Source organism: Peromyscus eremicus, chromosome 23 (assembly GCF_949786415.1).
Source record: "Peromyscus eremicus chromosome 23, PerEre_H2_v1, whole genome shotgun sequence".
Lineage (NCBI taxonomy): Eukaryota > Metazoa > Chordata > Mammalia > Rodentia > Cricetidae > Peromyscus > Peromyscus eremicus.
The window spans coordinates 31,945,857-31,963,008 of NC_081438.1; the positions used below are offsets into that span (position 1 = coordinate 31,945,857).

The 17,152-nt window shown below is 56.7% G+C and overlaps 1 protein-coding gene across 1 annotated transcript in view; it reads left to right on the top strand.

Moving 5' to 3' along the window:
* Adap1 (ArfGAP with dual PH domains 1) overlaps positions 1-14,972 on the top strand; it is a 34,885-nt gene extending 19,913 nt beyond the window's left edge. Inside the window, exons 4-10 of the mRNA XM_059249277.1 lie at positions 6,546-6,658; positions 7,785-7,931; positions 12,058-12,141; positions 12,337-12,399; positions 12,983-13,054; positions 13,241-13,469; positions 13,650-14,972. Of these exons, the coding sequence (XP_059105260.1) occupies positions 6,546-6,658; positions 7,785-7,931; positions 12,058-12,141; positions 12,337-12,399; positions 12,983-13,054; positions 13,241-13,469; positions 13,650-13,678 (737 nt within the window). The 3' untranslated portion in view covers positions 13,679-14,972. The remainder of the gene's footprint in view (positions 1-6,545; positions 6,659-7,784; positions 7,932-12,057; positions 12,142-12,336; positions 12,400-12,982; positions 13,055-13,240; positions 13,470-13,649) is intronic.
* Positions 14,973-17,152: the final 2,180 nt, after the last annotated feature.

A 17,152-nucleotide genomic window follows, 5' to 3' on the forward strand; every position in this document is an offset into this window, starting at 1 on the left:
TAAGGTGCTCTACCACTGAGCCACACCCCAGCCCCTCACTGGGGTATTCTAGGCAGGTGCTCTACCACTGAGCCACACCCCAGCCCCTCACTGGAGGATTCTAGGCAGGTGCTCTACCACTGAGCCACACCCCCAGTTCCTCACTGGGGGATTCTAGGCAAGCATTTTACCCCCTCTGATACTAGTCCCCAGCACTTCTGCCCCCTCCTCTTACCACACAGCACTTTCTCACTCAGGGCGAGGACACTCCCCACTGCCCATCCTTGGGAAATGCAGAAGTCCCCTCAGATGGAGAAAGGGGAAATGTGGGGCCCCAAAAGAGGTGAGGCCTGGGACTCTTCAGAGGAGTGTCCCCAAGCCTGCACAGACTGAACCGGAAGTGTGGATTCCAAGAGGCTACCTCCTAGATGCCTGTGAGCATGCATGGACCAGGAGGCCTGGACGGTCACTGAGAGGCATCAGGGCCAAAGGATGAGGCAGCCAGCCAAGGACAGGGGTCCCATGTCACCTGCTCAGGGCCTCTGCCTCCATAACTCAGCAAGAGCCGTAGAGGAGGAGATGGTGGCTGTTTTTTCCTCAGGGCTGCTCAGCTAGCTGAGGTAACTCAAGAGTCCGTGTGCTGGGGCTGAGAGAGAGATGGCGGACAGTGGTGACATTCAGACTGGAGACCAAGGACTATCCTGAGCTCTGTGTCAAGACTGACGCTGGGCAAGGATACTGACCCCAGTTTCCTCCACAATGCCCAAGGGGCCACAGGGACATCATTAGGAACATCTGATACACCCCCCTTCAGATTGAGGGGCACGGGAGAGAGGCCGGGGGGTCATCTGTGTGATGTCTCTGTATGGGGAAACACCCTTGTCACAGACCAGCCCCACCCGGCACACTCACCTTTTCACAACACCGGGTCTGTTCCAGACACTTCACCCCAGGACTGAGACCCTGTCCCTGCTTAGTGACCATGCTCTGCAGCCTCTTTATGCCAGCAGCCACCACCGTCATCTGCTCCTCTCTTCCCCTGCTGTTCACTGGCTTGGACTCCATGAGTGACCTTCTGTGCCAGGCTCCTGTCACAGAGTGCCGTGCTCATCCACAGCGGAGCCCATGTTCCACAGAAGCACTGTTGTGGAGGCCGGGAGATACTGGACGGCAGAGTCTCGGCCACTGAGGTGTCCACTGATACCGCCTGTCTCTTATTCTGGCCTGACACAGGAGCCCTGTAGAATGGGACCAAACATCTGTTCCAGGATGACATTCTTGGGTCCGTGGAGCCATCTGGATAACTAGCTGTCTAGGGCTGGAGGAAGTGGGGGAGGGGGGCAACTCTGGAGTTGCAGACCAGGCGGGTGCCGGTCGTGCCCTTACAGCCCCTATTGCATTTCCTGCCCTGCCAGTGACAGAGGCTGCTGGGTCACGACCTCCATGTCCTGGCCATCCTCTCCAATGCCCAGGCTAGCTGTGTGGGTCAGGAAGCAGCAGGTGGAGGCAGGCCTCTGTGTGGGTGGCCTAGACCTTGTGATATATCTGGGGTCCAAGGCTTTGAGGGCTGGCCCTGGGTTACAGGTATGTTTGTCCCTCTGCAGGAGGAGTCATGTGACCAGAGGGCCCTGCCACATTCTTCTCTGTGGGTCAACCCTCAGCCAAGGTCACAGTTGTCTGGAGTGCCTGAACTTTCCTCTGAAACTTTGAGATGTCAGGGTTGTGGGTGTGCCCTCACACCCGAGTCCACCTTGCTTTATACCTGTCCCTCCCCAGCACTACCCTGTAGGTGTGACTGGGTGACAGCCGCCATGGTTCCTGCCAAGCCTCAATGGCCGCCTTTCACAGGGTAGGGTGGGCGACAGGGCATGCAGACAATGGCCTTTGTTGTCGAGGACCAGGCCACCACCTCCCTCCAACAGACATGGCTTCCTGCCTGGGTCCCTCCAGGAGTTAACCCCTTTCCCTCCACGGGATGCCTGGTTGTGCCAGGCAGGGACATCCCAGTACTGCTGCCTTCCTGACCTTTGTCCTAATGTCACTGCAAACAGGGAGGGAGAGGGCGAGGTTCTCTTGGTGGAAAGCTCTGCCTGGCCTCAGTTACTCCTTGTGTGGTAAAGTCAGTGTGCTCAGCACAGCGGCATTCGGGGAGTTGTTAAATCATGACGTGTCTTCCGTGTGAGTGTAGGCTTGCCCCATGTGTAGGCCTCAGTGTTTGGATCTGTGCATGTGATGGGCTCCACAGGAGGGGCCACTGGCAAGGTCAGCCAGCCTGCCCACAAGTAAGTACCAGGCCCCCATGTCTCAGCCACTCCGAGTTCAGTGGGCCGGTCTGGTGGCCTTGCTGGACCGCGGGGACCATCCTGTCTCCTTTAGCTTCACCTCAGTCCTGACCCTTTAGAAGATGAGGGGACTGAGGCCCAGAGATGGGTGGCAGTGAGGGGCCCCTGCCACCCTGTCTATGAGACCAGCTGGTGAGGTCCTGTTTCGGGGGTTCCTGTTGGCTGTTGTGCGACTCTGTGGACAGTATCTCCAGGGGACCGATCACTTACGTACAAGATGGAGCATAGCTCAGAACCCCAGTGCCTAGAGTCGCGGGCTGGCGCTGACTGCACAGCACCCCCTCCCCACAAGGCTGTGCTCTGCTGTGCTCTTGAGCGGACAGAGAAGCAACCACAGGAAGGAATGCGACACTCACATTGAAGGGTTCCTGTGAGCGACCAGAACACCAACAGCATCTTCAAGCCAGAGCATTGCGTACTGGAACACATGACGGAGCCCTAAAGAAGCCAGTCCCTGAGAGGTGTCATTTGGTCCTGAAGGAGGACCCTGCCTGACCCCACCTCAGGTCAGGAAGCCCAACTGGACCAGCGCAGAGGGCCGTGGAAGCCTTCCTGGTGTGGCCAGTCAGAGAGGAAAGGCTTCCCAAGGAGACAAAGTGGGAAGAATGGGAACTGTTCCGGGAGCCAAGACAGGAAGTAGCATTGAGGGGTGAGTGGATGGTGGTCACGTGCTGCCAGGGCCCCAGGTTCCTAAAATGGAAAACAGGGCTCCCAGGGCGCAGGCAGAGTGGGGGCCAAACATGCCGAGGAGGTACCGCAGGTACGTGAAGCTCAGGAGGCTCACGAGCCTTGATCTCAGCCCCTGCCGTCCACGCGGCCCCTCTGTCCTCCGGGGAGTTGGAGTGTCCCTGTGAGGGGGCAGCAGGCTGGCCATTCAGAATCTGAACCTGCATACCCAGAAGCCTGCTCTTGGCCTCTTGACCCAGTCTGGGGTAAGGTCACGCACGGAGCCTCAGTTTCTCTGGTGCCTCTGAGGCACCTAGCTCTGTGCCCAACCTTGCATTGGTAATCCCCCAGCGGGAGAGGCCAGATGACGTGATGCCTCTCCCGCTCAGGAGGGCCCCACAGCAGTCCTGAGGATGGAGCATCCACGGGGCTCACACCTTAGCCAGCTTCCTGTCCCACTCACGGCAAGACCATGTGCTCATTGCCCTGAATTAAAAACAAACGCACGGTTTACATATATACCACACAATTTACATGCGCTTTGCATATTCCGTGTGCCGCGCGCTTCTTGGAGCTTGCAGGTTATGAAACTCTGAGCGTGCAGAAGATACACGGTGCCCGCCCCCGCCCCCGCAGCACGCTCGCCCGTGTACTGAGTGGAGATGCGTGGTGCTGTGTGCCCCAGGGCCTGGCCTCTCTCCCGCCTGCCTTGCTGCCTGGAACCCATCCTGTGGATGGCAGGGCCATCTACTCGGCACACAGGACACCCACGGTTGCGGTTGCGTAAATGTCCCACACGACTGAGAGACATCCGGTTCTTTCCGGTTTGTGAGGCTCAAGAGTGAAGCCCCCAGACTGGTCAGCGGTGGCGCACGCCTTTAATCTCAGCACTTGGGAGGCAGAGGCAGGCAGATCTCTTAGTTCAAGGCCAGCCGGGTCTACAGAGCAAGTTCCAGGACAGCCAGGACTGTTACATAGAGAAACCCTGTCTTGAAAAACAAAAAACAAAACCACAAAACAAAAGAGTGAAGCCCCCAGGTAAGGTATGGTACATGTGGTACACACTTGTCACCCCAGCACTCCAGAGGCTGAGGCAGGAGGATTACGAGTTCAAGGCCAGCTTGGGCTACATAGTAAGACACCCCCCCTTCACCCCCCGCAACTCAAAAACACAAAGAAACCTCCAGCCTGACTGCCGAGTGGCCATGCCCTGCATAGCCACGGCCCTGCAGAAGAACCCCAGTCTTGTGTTGTCACCCCGAGGAAGGTCAGTCTGTGATGGGCTTTGTGGTGCCAGGGAACGGTGACTTCCTCAGTGTGATACTGAGCCCCTCTGTGTGTACGCGTCCTGTGCCTTCCTCAGAAACAGTCCCTGTGGAATGTGGCTCAGGTCCCTCTGCAGCGGGTGCCAGCCCTGCACACCATAGGTGTCTAATCAATGCTGACTGAACTTCCCAGCCTCTGCCTCAGGGTCAGCTTGTTCTTTCAGGGAGAGCGGTCACTCTTGGTCCTGCCTGGTCTCAAGTGTGCCCAGAAGGGTAGCCTGGCTGGACTGCTGATCAAGGACTCGGGGTGGGGTGGGTAGGGGCCATCCATCCAGGTCAGTGGGGCTGGGCAAAGATTCACCACCTTTCAGCCCTTAGCTGGTCAGATTCCCATGGTACCAAGAAGGAAGCAGAGCTCTGAGAAAGGTCTGGACTCTTGCAGGGCCAGGCCAGGGATGCTGTTAGCATCATTCAAAAAACATCCCTTGTATTGATTGCCATCATGGGGCCTGAAATATAGGCATGGCGGCAGCTTGTTGGAAAAGCTGGTCGGGCCCACAGGATATCCTTTGGACATGGACCTGGCCCGCAGGACCCACTGCTTCAGGGCACTAAGCCTGATGCTCTGTGGGAGCCTCAAAGGGTCAGCAGGGATCAGTCTAGCCCAGCACGGGGAAACAGGGCCTCCCTATGTGCTCCTGCCACCTGCTGGCAACTATGGGAACAGCAGGCTAGAGGCTTGTCCTGCTGGCTCCTTGGTACTAGCTATAAAACATGGCTGGAAGGTTCTGGAGGTAGTGGGGGTTGGGAGCTGCTGCATCCAGTCTTTTACCCCCTCGACACCCCACTTCTGAATTACATGCTCAGCTATTCAAGCCTAGAGAATCTGGGCCCTAAAGATGAAGGAAGGCCAAGCTGACTTATTATCCATCTAGGCTAGGTGTTCAAGGAGCCAGTCAACAAACATCCTCAGTGGGTCCTGCCTGGCCTAATGGGAAGTGTTGGTGGCCCGGTATCCAAGTACAGAAAGATTCTTTCCTGTACTCTTCCTGCCTGCTGAGGCTAAGACAAGAGAGGCAAGGGACATCGGCCACTCCACAGCTTCAGAGAGGCCCCGTGTCTTCAGAAGCTGGGGGAGGGCGCGGGCCCCTTCTGGCACGCCTTAGCCTGATAGTCCCACGGGCGCCAGCTGCCCCTTCCTTGACGCCAGGCTGCTGCCTTTTTATGGCCACATGTCTCTGAGAGCACAGAAAATAGCCCCTTGTGTTTGGTGACAGGGACAGGGCTGCCCTGCCCGGCAGCAGGCAGCAGAGGAGGAGATGCTGGGGGAGGGAGTTGGATGGCCAAGCCGGAGCTAGCCTGGCAGTCAGGGTCTGGCTGGCTGGAGATGGTGTGACAGGAGCTGCACACCCACCCTCAAGCACACTGCTGACAGACAAGATTTCCCGGGACCTTCTTTGCCAAAGAAAGCCACTCTCTGATACCCAGCAAAGAGGGAAACAGCAAAGCTCATGGCCCTGTACTCTGCCCACCCAGGGGGACATGGCCAGTGGCTGCGTGTCTACCTGCAGGGAGGCTTGCAACCGCCAGAAGTTTCAAGGAATGCAGGCATCCCCCAGCAACCCACCAGCGAATGCCAACACAGCACCTGGAGTGTCCCATGAAGGGGCGGGGGGGGGGGGAAGGCAGGACAGCGAGCCCATGATGTCATCTCCTTGTAGATGGATGGGACCAGCCTACACAGCAAAGCTGGGCCGCATGGAGGTAACTGAGGGCACCAGGAAGGCCAGATCTTCTGAGGGTGCCTGTTTTTGCCAACAGTGAAGTAGCTTCTAATTGCCCTGGGGCAGAACCATACCATGGTCCCCAGAGCGAGCCAACCCCAGCATTGTGAAACCAGGACTCTGGGAGGGTCCTTCTGACTCCTGGCTTCATGGGGCCAGTGACTCAGTCCGTTTCTGCCCCTTCTCATGCCCGAGTACCTCTTTCTTTTCGTGGTATTAGACCTGCCTGGAAGCCCTGGGCCATCTCAAACCCGGTGTTCCCAACTATGCCCCTAAGTCCTGCTTCTTAGGTGGCTTGTCCAGATGGGAGGGTCTGAGCGGGCAAAGGTGGCCTGGGCCCCAGATCCTGTGGTCTAACTGAAACATCAGGGTGTCTCTGGGCAGTGGGTCTCAGGCCATTGGCAGGGCAGACAGGTAGCTCATCTGTGTCCACCTCACAGAGGAGGGTCCCTAGGACAGGGACAGAGTCGTCTAGGTGGAAGCTCCTTAACTGTTCCTTTCTTCCCCAGGATACCGTGAGGGCCTTCTCTGGAAGCGTGGCCGGGACAACGGACAGTTCTTAAGCCGGAAGTTTGTGCTGACGGAACGAGAGGGTGCCCTGAAATACTTCAACAAAAATGACGTGAGCCTGGCATGGAGCAAAGGGTGACCTTCCCACGTGGGGTCCTGGCCTCCCCTGGGTCTGCAGGGCCGTGTATTAGCTCTTCAGCGGCGTGGCTTCCTTCCATCAGTCTTCCCAGGGGACACCCTTCATGATGGCTCCCCCTGGGGAAATGCCACATGTGTATGCTAACCCCCCAAACCCCATCCAGGAATGACCCCTGTCCCTTCATGGAGCCTCCAGGAGCCAGGCCTGGTGTGGGCCTGCTGAGAATGGTCCTGGGAAGCCAGAGGCTCCCCCTAGTGGATGCTTCCAGAAACAGTCAGTGATAGTGCCTTGGGTCAGCGGCGAGGGGTACCCACCTGGTGGTGACGCTCTTGGCTCTAGGTCACCGTTGCAGGGCGGGCCCACCTGGAGGTGGATGGCTGCAGCCTTGCGGTGGGGCTGGCTAGACAAAGGGATGGAAGGTGAGGTGTGGCAGCCTGAGAGGTGGTGCTGTTATCCAAGATGGCAGCCTCCTCACCTGCCTTGTCTGTCAGGTACTGGCTCAGAGAGATTTAGCAACCTCCCTGGGGGCACAGAGTCAAGTACATAGTGGCCCCTTCTCTGGGACCCTTGGCACCAAGAAGGGGCCACCTTCAGGGGTGCAGGACACCAGAACACATACCTGGAAAAGTGCCCCGACTTAAGGTCTGGCTGAGGAATAGGGAGGGATGGGGCTAGTCACACAACTCCCTGGAGCCAGCCAGGACCGCAGAAAGAGCCTCCTCGCCTGCACATGACCTGGACGAACTGGTCTGGCAACAGTAAACAAGCGCTAGGATCCTGGGGTCTTGGTGAACAGTCCCAGATCACAAGCTCCAGATACACAGGCAAGCAAGAATTGGGTCAGGGCAGGACGGAGAACAGGAAGGGTCACAGACTAGGGGGAAGGTTACCCAGATTCCAAGTGTCCCCCACAGATGTCATTTAGTCCCCCATCACCCAAGGAAGTCGACATGGATCTTCCATTCACAGGCTAGGAATCTGGGGGGTCAGAAAGGTTAAGGAACTTGCCTAAGGCTACACAGCACAACATGGGTACTGCTAGTCTCCCGTGTTTAGACAGGGGCTGTTGTCTGGGGTTCCCACTAGCCTTCCTTCACAGGCCAAGGAGCCTAAGGCTGTCATGAAGATTGAGCACCTGAATGCCACCTTCCAGCCGGGCAAGATTGGCCACCCCCACGGCCTGCAGGTCACCTACCTGAAGGACAACAGCACACGCAACATCTTTATCTACCACGAAGATGGCAAGGTGGGCGCCACTGGGTGGCGGGGGTGGGGGTGGGGGTGGGGCAGTGCACCCCCCGGGGGTGGGGCACTAATCCAGCCTTGCCCTCCATGCTGCAGCCAAAAAAAAAAAAGGATACCCCAGCAAACCCTAGAGTCTATACTTTTATCTACAGCGGGACTGCCAGGCAGAGGGGCCCCCGCATCGTGTGGCTAGGGCTCTGATGTGTGCTTTATCAAAGTGTGTGTGTGTGTGTGTGTGTGTGTGTGTGTGTGTGTGTGTGTGTCTGCAGAGCTGAATGTCTCCTCAAGACTAGGAAGCTGGAGTTTGGACTGATCCCTCAGGAAGTTACCATGTCTCTAAACATGCTGTCTGATTTGATTTGGTGACCTCTGGGACAGTAAAGGTCTCCCCTACTCTTTTGTTTGTTTTTGTTTTGTTTTGTTTTCGAGACAGGGTTTCTCTGTATCTCGCTCTATAGACCAGGCTGGCCTCAAACTCTCAGAGATCCGCCTGGCTCTGCCTCCCGAGTGCTGGGATTAAAGGCGTGCGCCACCACCGCCCGGCAATCTCCCCTGCTCTTGCTCCCTTATGCCATCATCCCTGTGAGGTGTTTACTCCTGCCGTGTCCAGGGTCTGTGTCCTGTGACTACCTAAACACACTAGTGTAGTCCGAGCGCCTCCATCTAGGTCACCGTCTCATTTACCTGTGACAAACAGCCACGTCTGCCTGCAGTGGCCTGTGTCCACCCAAGCTCCAGGGCTGTCTGGACATCAAGGGACACAGGTGGACTGCTTGGGGGCCTCACTCCCTCCTTCTCTGTCTCGGTCCAGTCTGGGCTGCTTTATACCATCTCGGCTGGAGCACACACTGCGGTAGCTTTCTCAGACGGTGTGTCTAGGGGGCGAGTGGTCTGAGAGCCTCTCTCTGGAATTTTACCTTTTGCTCACTGCACTTTGGCTAGAAAGAGAATTCAAGTTAGAATGTTCCCAGCACTGAGCCTCTGTTTTCTTGTCCAGTCCATGTCCACAAGGCTGGTATTTTTGTTGTTGTTTTTTTTCATTTATTTATTTATTTATCTATCTATCTATCTATCTATCTATCTATCTATCTATCTATCTATTTATTATCAGCTTGATACAGTACAAATTCTTATCCTAATAGTGAAATGTTTCACTGAAGCTTGCCCAGTGATTGAGCAAAACCAAAACTTATTATAAGCCACAGTCATCCTAGGGTCCCCCCTGCTATGTAGCCTCCCTGGTTCTGTGGGTTGTAGTCTGATTGTTCTTTGCTTTATATCTAGAATCCACTTGTGAGTGAGTACATACCGTGTCTGTCCTTCTGGGTTTGGGTTACCTCACTCAGGATGACATTTTTCTAGTTCCATCCATTTGTCTGGTGGGTTTTTCTTTAAAGATTTCTTCCCTTTCTCTCTTCCCATTCTCTTTCTGGAAGCCCTGCCTTTCGGCTGTTAGTGCTGAGACTTCTTTCACTCATTTATCTGCATTCACACTCTTTTCTTTATTCCTTTTTTAAAATGTCTTTGTGGCATGTGTATGTTTTTCTCATGTGTGTGGGTACATAAGAGTGGAGGTGCTGCCGGGCAGTGGTGGCGCACGCCTTTAATCCCAGCACTCGGGAGGCAGAGCCAGGCGGATCTCTGTGAGTTCGAGGCCAGCCTGGTCTACAGAGCGGGTTCCAGGACAGCCAGGGCTACGCAGAGAGACCTTGTCTGGACAGCAACAACAAGAGAGTGCAGGGGCACCTGCATCCATTTCTGTGGCAGCACAAGCTTCGTGCTGCGAGTCTTCCTCAATCACTCTCCACCTAATTCATTGAGGAAGGCTCTCTCAGTTGAACCCAGAACTCACTGACTCAACTGGTCTAACAGCCAGCTTGCTCTGGGGACCCTGTCTCTGGGATTATAGGGAAGCCACCTGCAGGCCCTGAGTGACCTAGATGGGCTCCTCGGTGGCCCCATACATCAGCCCATCTCAGCTCTCCCTGGGCAGCTGGCGTGTAGCTATCTTGGGGCTCCTGCCCACTCACGCCAGCTCATCTGCTGGCGAGCTTCCAGCCTATGGCTGTTCTCTGTGTCTTGTAGATTTAGTTAGGCCTTTAATAGAAATCTCTCCAGCGTAGGCTAGACATAGTGGCACTTGGCTTTGACTCCAGCACTCGGGAGGTAGAGACAAGTGGATCTCTTGAGTTTGAGGCTAGCCTAGTCTACATAGTGAGTTCCAAACCAGTCAGGGATACAGTGAGGCCCTGTCTCAGAAAAGAAATGGAAAACAAAAAACCTCAAGTGGTGTTAGCTGGTTCCAATAAGACCTGAGACCTGACTCAGCGTGTGAGAGGAGTTATTTCACTCCAGGCCTCCACCTTCGTGCTTCTTGGGAGGACACGAGGGGGCTTTGTGCCACTGAGATACTGTGCTCTTCCACAGTGGGGACCCCAGCATCCCTTCTGCTCTCCAGGGACAGCCGTGGCACCTGCTGTGCTGAGCCTGTGAGCATCAGGGCAGACATGGGGGGGGGGGCTAGAACCCCACTGTGATAACTGGGGAGCACGTGATGGGGAAGACAGTCTTCCAAAGAACAGAGAGTACAAAGGCCCCGGGGCAGGAGGGAGTGAGCTCCCACCCAGGTGCAAGTTCTAGGGTGCTGTGGGGAGTGTCAGGTCCGTTTTTAAAATCGTGTGTGTGTATATGTGTGTGTGTGTGTGTGTGTGTGTGTGTGTGTGTGTGTGTACATGTATGTGCATGCATGGATACGTGTATGTGTACAGTGTATGTGAGTGCAGGCACACGTGTGTCACTTGGTGCACGTGGAGGTCAGAGGACACCCTTGGGTATTAGTTCTCATCTTCCACCTCATTTGAGACAGGGTCTCATGGCCCATCACTGCGCATGCCAGACTAGCTGGCCTGAGAACTTCCAGGGATTCTCCTGTCTTCTCCTCCCATTTTGCACTGGAATTTCAGGCGCTGGGTTCTACTGTGTCTGGCTTTATGTGGGTTCTGGGCATTCAAATTCAGTTCTAAATGCACCTTACCCGCTGAGCCATCGGCCTAGCCCTACCTGTTTGTTGACACGAGGTCCCCCATTGGCCTGGATTTAACTGGTTAAACTAGGCTGGCTGGCATCAAGCCCCAGGAGTTCTCCTGCCTCCCCCTCCCCAGTGCTGGCATTACCAGCACACGTCCCCACGCCAGGCTTTGGGATGGATGTGCTGGAGCTGAAATGCAGATTCTCATGCTTGCAAAGCACCCATTTTACTGACTCCACCACCTCCTCAGCCCTGAACCCAATTTGAACCAGGAAGAAGGAGCCCAGGGCCGGGTGGGAGCGATGGACAGGGCCAAGGCTGAATTTGTGGTGCCCCGGTCACCTGTAGAGGGAGCAAGGTGCTTCCTGAAAGCTGAGAGTTTGGGAGGGCTGATGCTGGATTAAGTGTGAGCCATGGCCAAGGAGGGTGAGGGTGATCAGCAACAGGAAGCTTTGGGTCTCTCCCTCAGCATGGGGTGGACAGCACAGGAAGGGCAAGACGGGAAAGAAGAGATTAGTGTGGAGGAGAAGATCAGTCAAGCTCCGCAGGTCGGGGGGTGGGGCCAAATGAGGAAGTGGGTAGGGCCAGTTGTGGGTGGGGACGTGTGGGCAGGGCTGTGAGAGCTGGCTGTGAAAGCCAGTGTCTTGAGCTGCTGAGGAGAAGCCCAAAGGGCCAAGGAAGAGGTGTGGGGACACAAGCTGGGCTCAGGCTGTCTGGGAAGACAAAAACAGACAGGTTCTGAGTAAGGCAGGTGGGGCTGGGGGTCCCCGTGGCATGGCAGCAAGATAGGGACGTGGTCACAGCTCCAGGCCTGGGAGACCCCAGATGTGTGCAGGAATGTGGGAGGGGGCAGTAAGAGCTGGGTGCAGAGAGGCACCTGTCATGTGTAGAGCTCAGATGTCAACCTCACTCAGTCCCCTGCCTCAGCCTCTTCCCTGATCCTGGTCACCAGACTGCCCCATCTTGGCGCAATGAGGGGTAGGCAATGGGGGTTCGTCCCATCCTTCAGTGAGGCTGCTCAGAGTACCAGCCCAGCTGAGGGGTCTGTGGAGGAGACAGAGGCTCGGGAGTCGCCACTCACCACAGCTTCGGCCCTCAGGAGATCGTGGACTGGTTCAACGCGCTGCGAGCGGCCCGCTTCCACTACCTGCAGGTGGCTTTCCCGGGAGCCAGTGATGCAGATGTGAGTGACTGCCCCAGAGCCACCTGCTGGGTGAGGGAGTGGGCACCCATTGGGGTTGGGTCACAGGACTGACCAGGGTCGACTGCAGTTCTTCATTCTGGGGTTGGCACCCAGCTGCAGGGGGACATGCCATGCCGGGTGCACAGTCTAGGGGATGGCACAGGGTGGGCCTCACCACCATCTCTTCTGCCCCAGCTGGTGCCCAAGCTCTCTAGGAACTACCTGAAGGAAGGCTACATGGAAAAGACAGGGCCTAAGGTAAGTGCCAAGCAGCAGTCTACTAGACCTGTTCAGGATCAGCCATCTTGCTTCTGTCTGTCTGGAGGTTGCTTGGGGTCAGGCTGGGTGGCTGGCTGAGGGGTTAGGGGTCACCGTGTGTGTGTGTGTGTGTGTGTGTGTGTGTGTGTGTGTGTGTGTGTTGGGTCACTGGACTCATTGGGCACAGATAGAGTTATTAGTCCTTTTCCAGGTACGTCCCAAGCATCCTGGGGCTGGCCACTCTGTCCTGTGGCCTTGAGCTTCAGGGTGGTCCTTGAGTCCCTTGTCTGTGTTCTGGTGCTGGGATGAGGACCCAGGATCCAGACTAGTACCTTGGTTGCAGGTATTAGGGCTTAGGTCAGCTTCAGTAAGGACTGTCACATCTGCTCTGCAACATGTAGGCGGAGTACATTCAAGGTCTGGACCCCAACCTGGGTCTCAGGCATGACCAGGGCCCTTCATGCACTGGCTGGCCAGAGTGGTGCCCCGTGAGGCCCTGCCCTCTGGGTGTTGAGTGGTGGTCGGCTGGGGCAGAGGTACACCTTGGGCCTGCTCACTGCTCCCCCCCCTCCCTTACCCACAGCAGACCGAAGGCTTCCGGAAGCGCTGGTTTACCATGGATGACCGGAGGCTCATGTACTTCAAAGACCCCCTGGTAAGGAAGGTCTGGCTACAGTCCCCTGACTGACCCATTTCAGGGGTGACTGGTGAGATGATGGGACTGGGGTTCCTCAGGGTCCTAGATCAAGGGCCTCACCTGGCTAGGTCTGGAGAGGAAGCAGGGAGGGCAACCTGGGAAGAGGGGTTCCCTCGTCATGCCCCAGCCTCTCCTCACCCATAGGATGCCTTTGCCCGAGGGGAAGTCTTCATTGGCAGTAAGGAAAGTGGTTATACGGTGCTGGAGGGTCTCCCGCCATCTACCCAGGGCCACCACTGGCCCCACGGCATCACCATTGTCACCCCCGACCGCAAATTCCTGTTCACCTGTGAGACGGAGGCGGACCAGCGGGAGTGGATTGCAGCCTTCCAGAAGGTGGTGGACAGGCCCATGCTGCCTCAGGAGTACGCAGGTGAGGGGCGTAGGTGCGGGGTAGGAGGGTGTCGGGGGGGGGGTGGTGGTGGTCATGGGTGAAGTGTGGCTCTGTGTCTGCACCCTGAGCCCCAGGCGGGCTGTGGAGGGGAGGCTGCGGGCTGTGGGGGGAGGCTGAATGAACGGGCAGCTCCCAAGGTTGGACCATTCCTGTTTCTAGTGGAAGCCCACTTCAAGCATAAACCCTAAGGAAGAGAGCCCGGAGGCCCCAGGATTCTGCATTCATGCGGCTGGACAGGCGGCACTGGACAGTGGGGGAGCCCAGCCTCCTGGCCCACACCCTGCTCCTTGGTGCAGCCCAGGCATGGCCAGGTGGGGCTCAGGCAAGCCCGTTGGACAGGCAGTTCTTCAGAACCTCATCAAAGTTGAAGGCAGACTTGACTCTGGGCCTCACCTGACCCTGGCCCTGTCATGCTGCTCCTAGCCACGCCCAGCTGACCCACCCCCTTCCTGCTGCTGGAAGCCCCGCCTCCCTACTCGAGCAGGCCCCTACTAACTCTCCTGGCCTGAGGGGATCTCGGCCTCAGGGCAGGACTTGGTGCTGGGCTGCTATGGACAGCCATGGACAGCTGTGGCAGCGGGCTGGCCTGGCTGCTGGGGACTCACTCTGGGACATGCCGCATGCCTCCCCTTCCCTCCCCCACCTCAACAAGTATTTATTGAGCACTGCTGTGTGTCAGTCAGGGATCAGAGGTCAGGGGTCAGCTCTCCTTCCCCTAGGACTGACCCAGCTAGGGCACTGGGGGTGTTTTGACTGGGAGCAGTTTTTCCCCCCAAGAGAACTGTGTGCACAGGCCCTGGGCCCACCTGCTTGGAGCGCCCAGTGCCCTTGGACAGCTGGCTGGAGCAGCCCGGAGGGAGCCTGCAGGGTGCTGTGCATGGAGCCCAGCAGCGGCTTCCTTGGGAGCCAGGGAGGTCCCCATCTGCTTTTGGGCGTCAGTGCCCAGTTCGGTGCTGTCCCCGCTTTGTAACCTGTGCCCTCTGGCCCTTGAATGACAGCCCAAACCAAGAGGTGGCATGGGCAGGAGTGGCTGCCCCCAGCCCTGATTGCTGCTGGCAGGCCAGTAGTTAAAGCCACCCTGTATTTATTCCCCTTGCTGCCCTCTGGCCACCCCATCAGCCGGGCTCCCTTCTATGGGACCCCCAAAGGGCAGGTCCTGGCCGCTGGACAGCTGGGGAGCATTAGTGGGGGCTACATCTGTGAGCGATCTGGTCCTCGTCAAAGCTGCGCCCCAGGGAGCTGGGGGAGGGGTCCTTAGTGGGGCTGCTGCTGCCCTGTGTCATGTCCCCTGGAATAAAGTGTGGCTCTGGCGTGGTCCCTTCTGTGTATTGGTGGCTAAAGTGGGGATGAGAGGGCTGGCAACCCCCTTGCCCTGGCAGCCTCCCTTTGGGCAGTAAGGGACATGAGAAGAACCATGTCACTTCCCTGGCAGGCCCGAGACAGAGATGGCCTGACTCTGCAATCTGTGTCCTGTTACTTCTCAGCCACTATGCAGTGTGTGTGTGTGTGTGTGTGTGTGTGCGCGCGCGCGCGCGCACTGCAACCCCAGGAAGGTCCAACCCCAGCAGGGTCCTTGGGCTCCCCAACCACAGCCTATACACTGAGATCCCTCCTAGGCCACTGCTGCCCACACCTCCTAGCCTTTATGGGCTGTGACAGCCTAGGGTGCACACTCGTGGCAAGTGCCTGGACACCCAGCTCCTGCTCAGCTTTGGTCAAGTCTGGAGTGCTTAGGCAAGGTGTGTACCCGTTTCCAGCTGGGTGTCCTCAGCCCTCTCTTGTACTCCCACTGAAAACTCTGTTTGCACGTGGCACCGGACAAGGGGCCTGGGGCCCCTGAACCTATTAGGCAGGCACTCTGCCACCCAGCTATGACCCAAGCCCTTCTCCCACTGCTAAGGCCCTGGGGAGGCAGGAAGCTAGTCAGGGTCCCCATGGCCGCTGGGCTAGTGATGACATTCCAGGGTCCCCTCCCTTTCCCCCACCAGGACCAACAGGTTCGCCAGTGTCACCTCACTGATGGGCCTGTTCCAGAGACTTCTGCATGTAGACATCAGTGTACACTAGCAACACTGACCACCTTGCCATTTGTCCAAGTAACTGCAGCATGACAGAGTGGGGAAGACTCTTCACTAGATGGGAACCTGGCAACTCAAGAGCAGTGGCTGTATCCTTGGACATCCTTCAGAAGGGGTGACAGCACAGGCAGGACCCAGTCTGTACAAGGGCCAAGAGGGGGATGTCTCACCTGCTGACAGCGACAGGCATGCAACTGGCACAGGGAACTGTTGCCATGAAATCCCGGGGAGTGGAATGCATGGAGAAGGGACACTGTGTGTTGTAGAGACACTTCGGGGTGTGAGGAGCACTGTATGTATGGGCAAGGGGCACTGGTGTGTGTGGGAGGAGCACTGTGGGGTGGGGTGTGAGTGTGCAAGGGGCACTGGTGTGTGTGGGAGGAGCACTGTGGGGTGGGGTGTGAGTGTATAAGGGGCACTGGTGTGTATGGGGAGCACTGTGTAAGGGGCACTGGGGGGTGAGAGGAGCACTGTGTGTGTGTGTAAGAGGCACTGTGTGGGGAGGGTCTCATGCATGTCTCCCGGTTCTGCTTTCCTCTGTACTCAGCTAGCGTTAATCCTGGCCAACCTTACACATACACAAAATGTGAATTCTGTTCTGTTCCAAAATACACCAATGACATGGACTCCAATTCATGATCCTGAAGCGAGTGTCACAGCTGAACGGGAGCAGCTCTGGCCTGTGCCCAGCAGGCTATGGCTTCCTTCCTGGGGCTATGCCCAACTATATCCCACCTTTTGGGGCCTCCCCATGTCGGTCACCCCTGCACTGAGCCCTCCACGCACCAATTACTCCTCTTGCTCCCTGAGGCCGAGACACACATCATGGTGGAGGTGGTGTCCATACAACGCTTCATTTCTAAATCCCAGCCAGTGAATTTGGACCCTGCTGACACTAACCCTGGCCACTCTGGTGGACACAGCAGCCTGGATACACAGGGCAATGGCACAGACAGCACAGGATGTGCTTCCTCCCGAACTTGCCAGGTCCAGCCTGGACACACAGCCGCTCCCACCCTGCCCAAAGCCTCTGCACCCATAGGTGGAGGCTGAATGCCCAGTCCAAAGCCAGCCCCGTGCCCGGCCCAGAGCTCACCCAGAAAGGACTACTGCAAAGCCCAGTAGAAAGGATTTATTTATAGTCAACAGGTGACACAAGCCTTCCTTTAAATTCCATTTTTTTACAGTAAATAACGCATATTTCCCTCCTTCCCATGCAAGATAGAGGTGTATTAATCTACAACTCTATTTTAATTGTGAAAAAATAAAGTGTCTCCCTTTATAATCAGACTGGTAGCGTGGATATTATCTGTAGTAATGGATGGGGTTGCTCATTTCTGGACTGGTTATTTGGTTAAGTCCTAAAACATTAGGTTGAAAAATCCCTCACCCAGTAAAAATAAATACTGCAACATGAAGGACATGAAAATCTACGGCACCCTTTAAAAACATTTCCGGAGCAGCAGTGTGGGGCTCATGGGGACCAGCAGGGCTGCAGCTTGAACGGACAAGCCCACAGACTACAGCAGGGCCACAGCCCTGTAGACCACAGGACACTGCTCTGGCCAGCTGCTTGTGACCTCC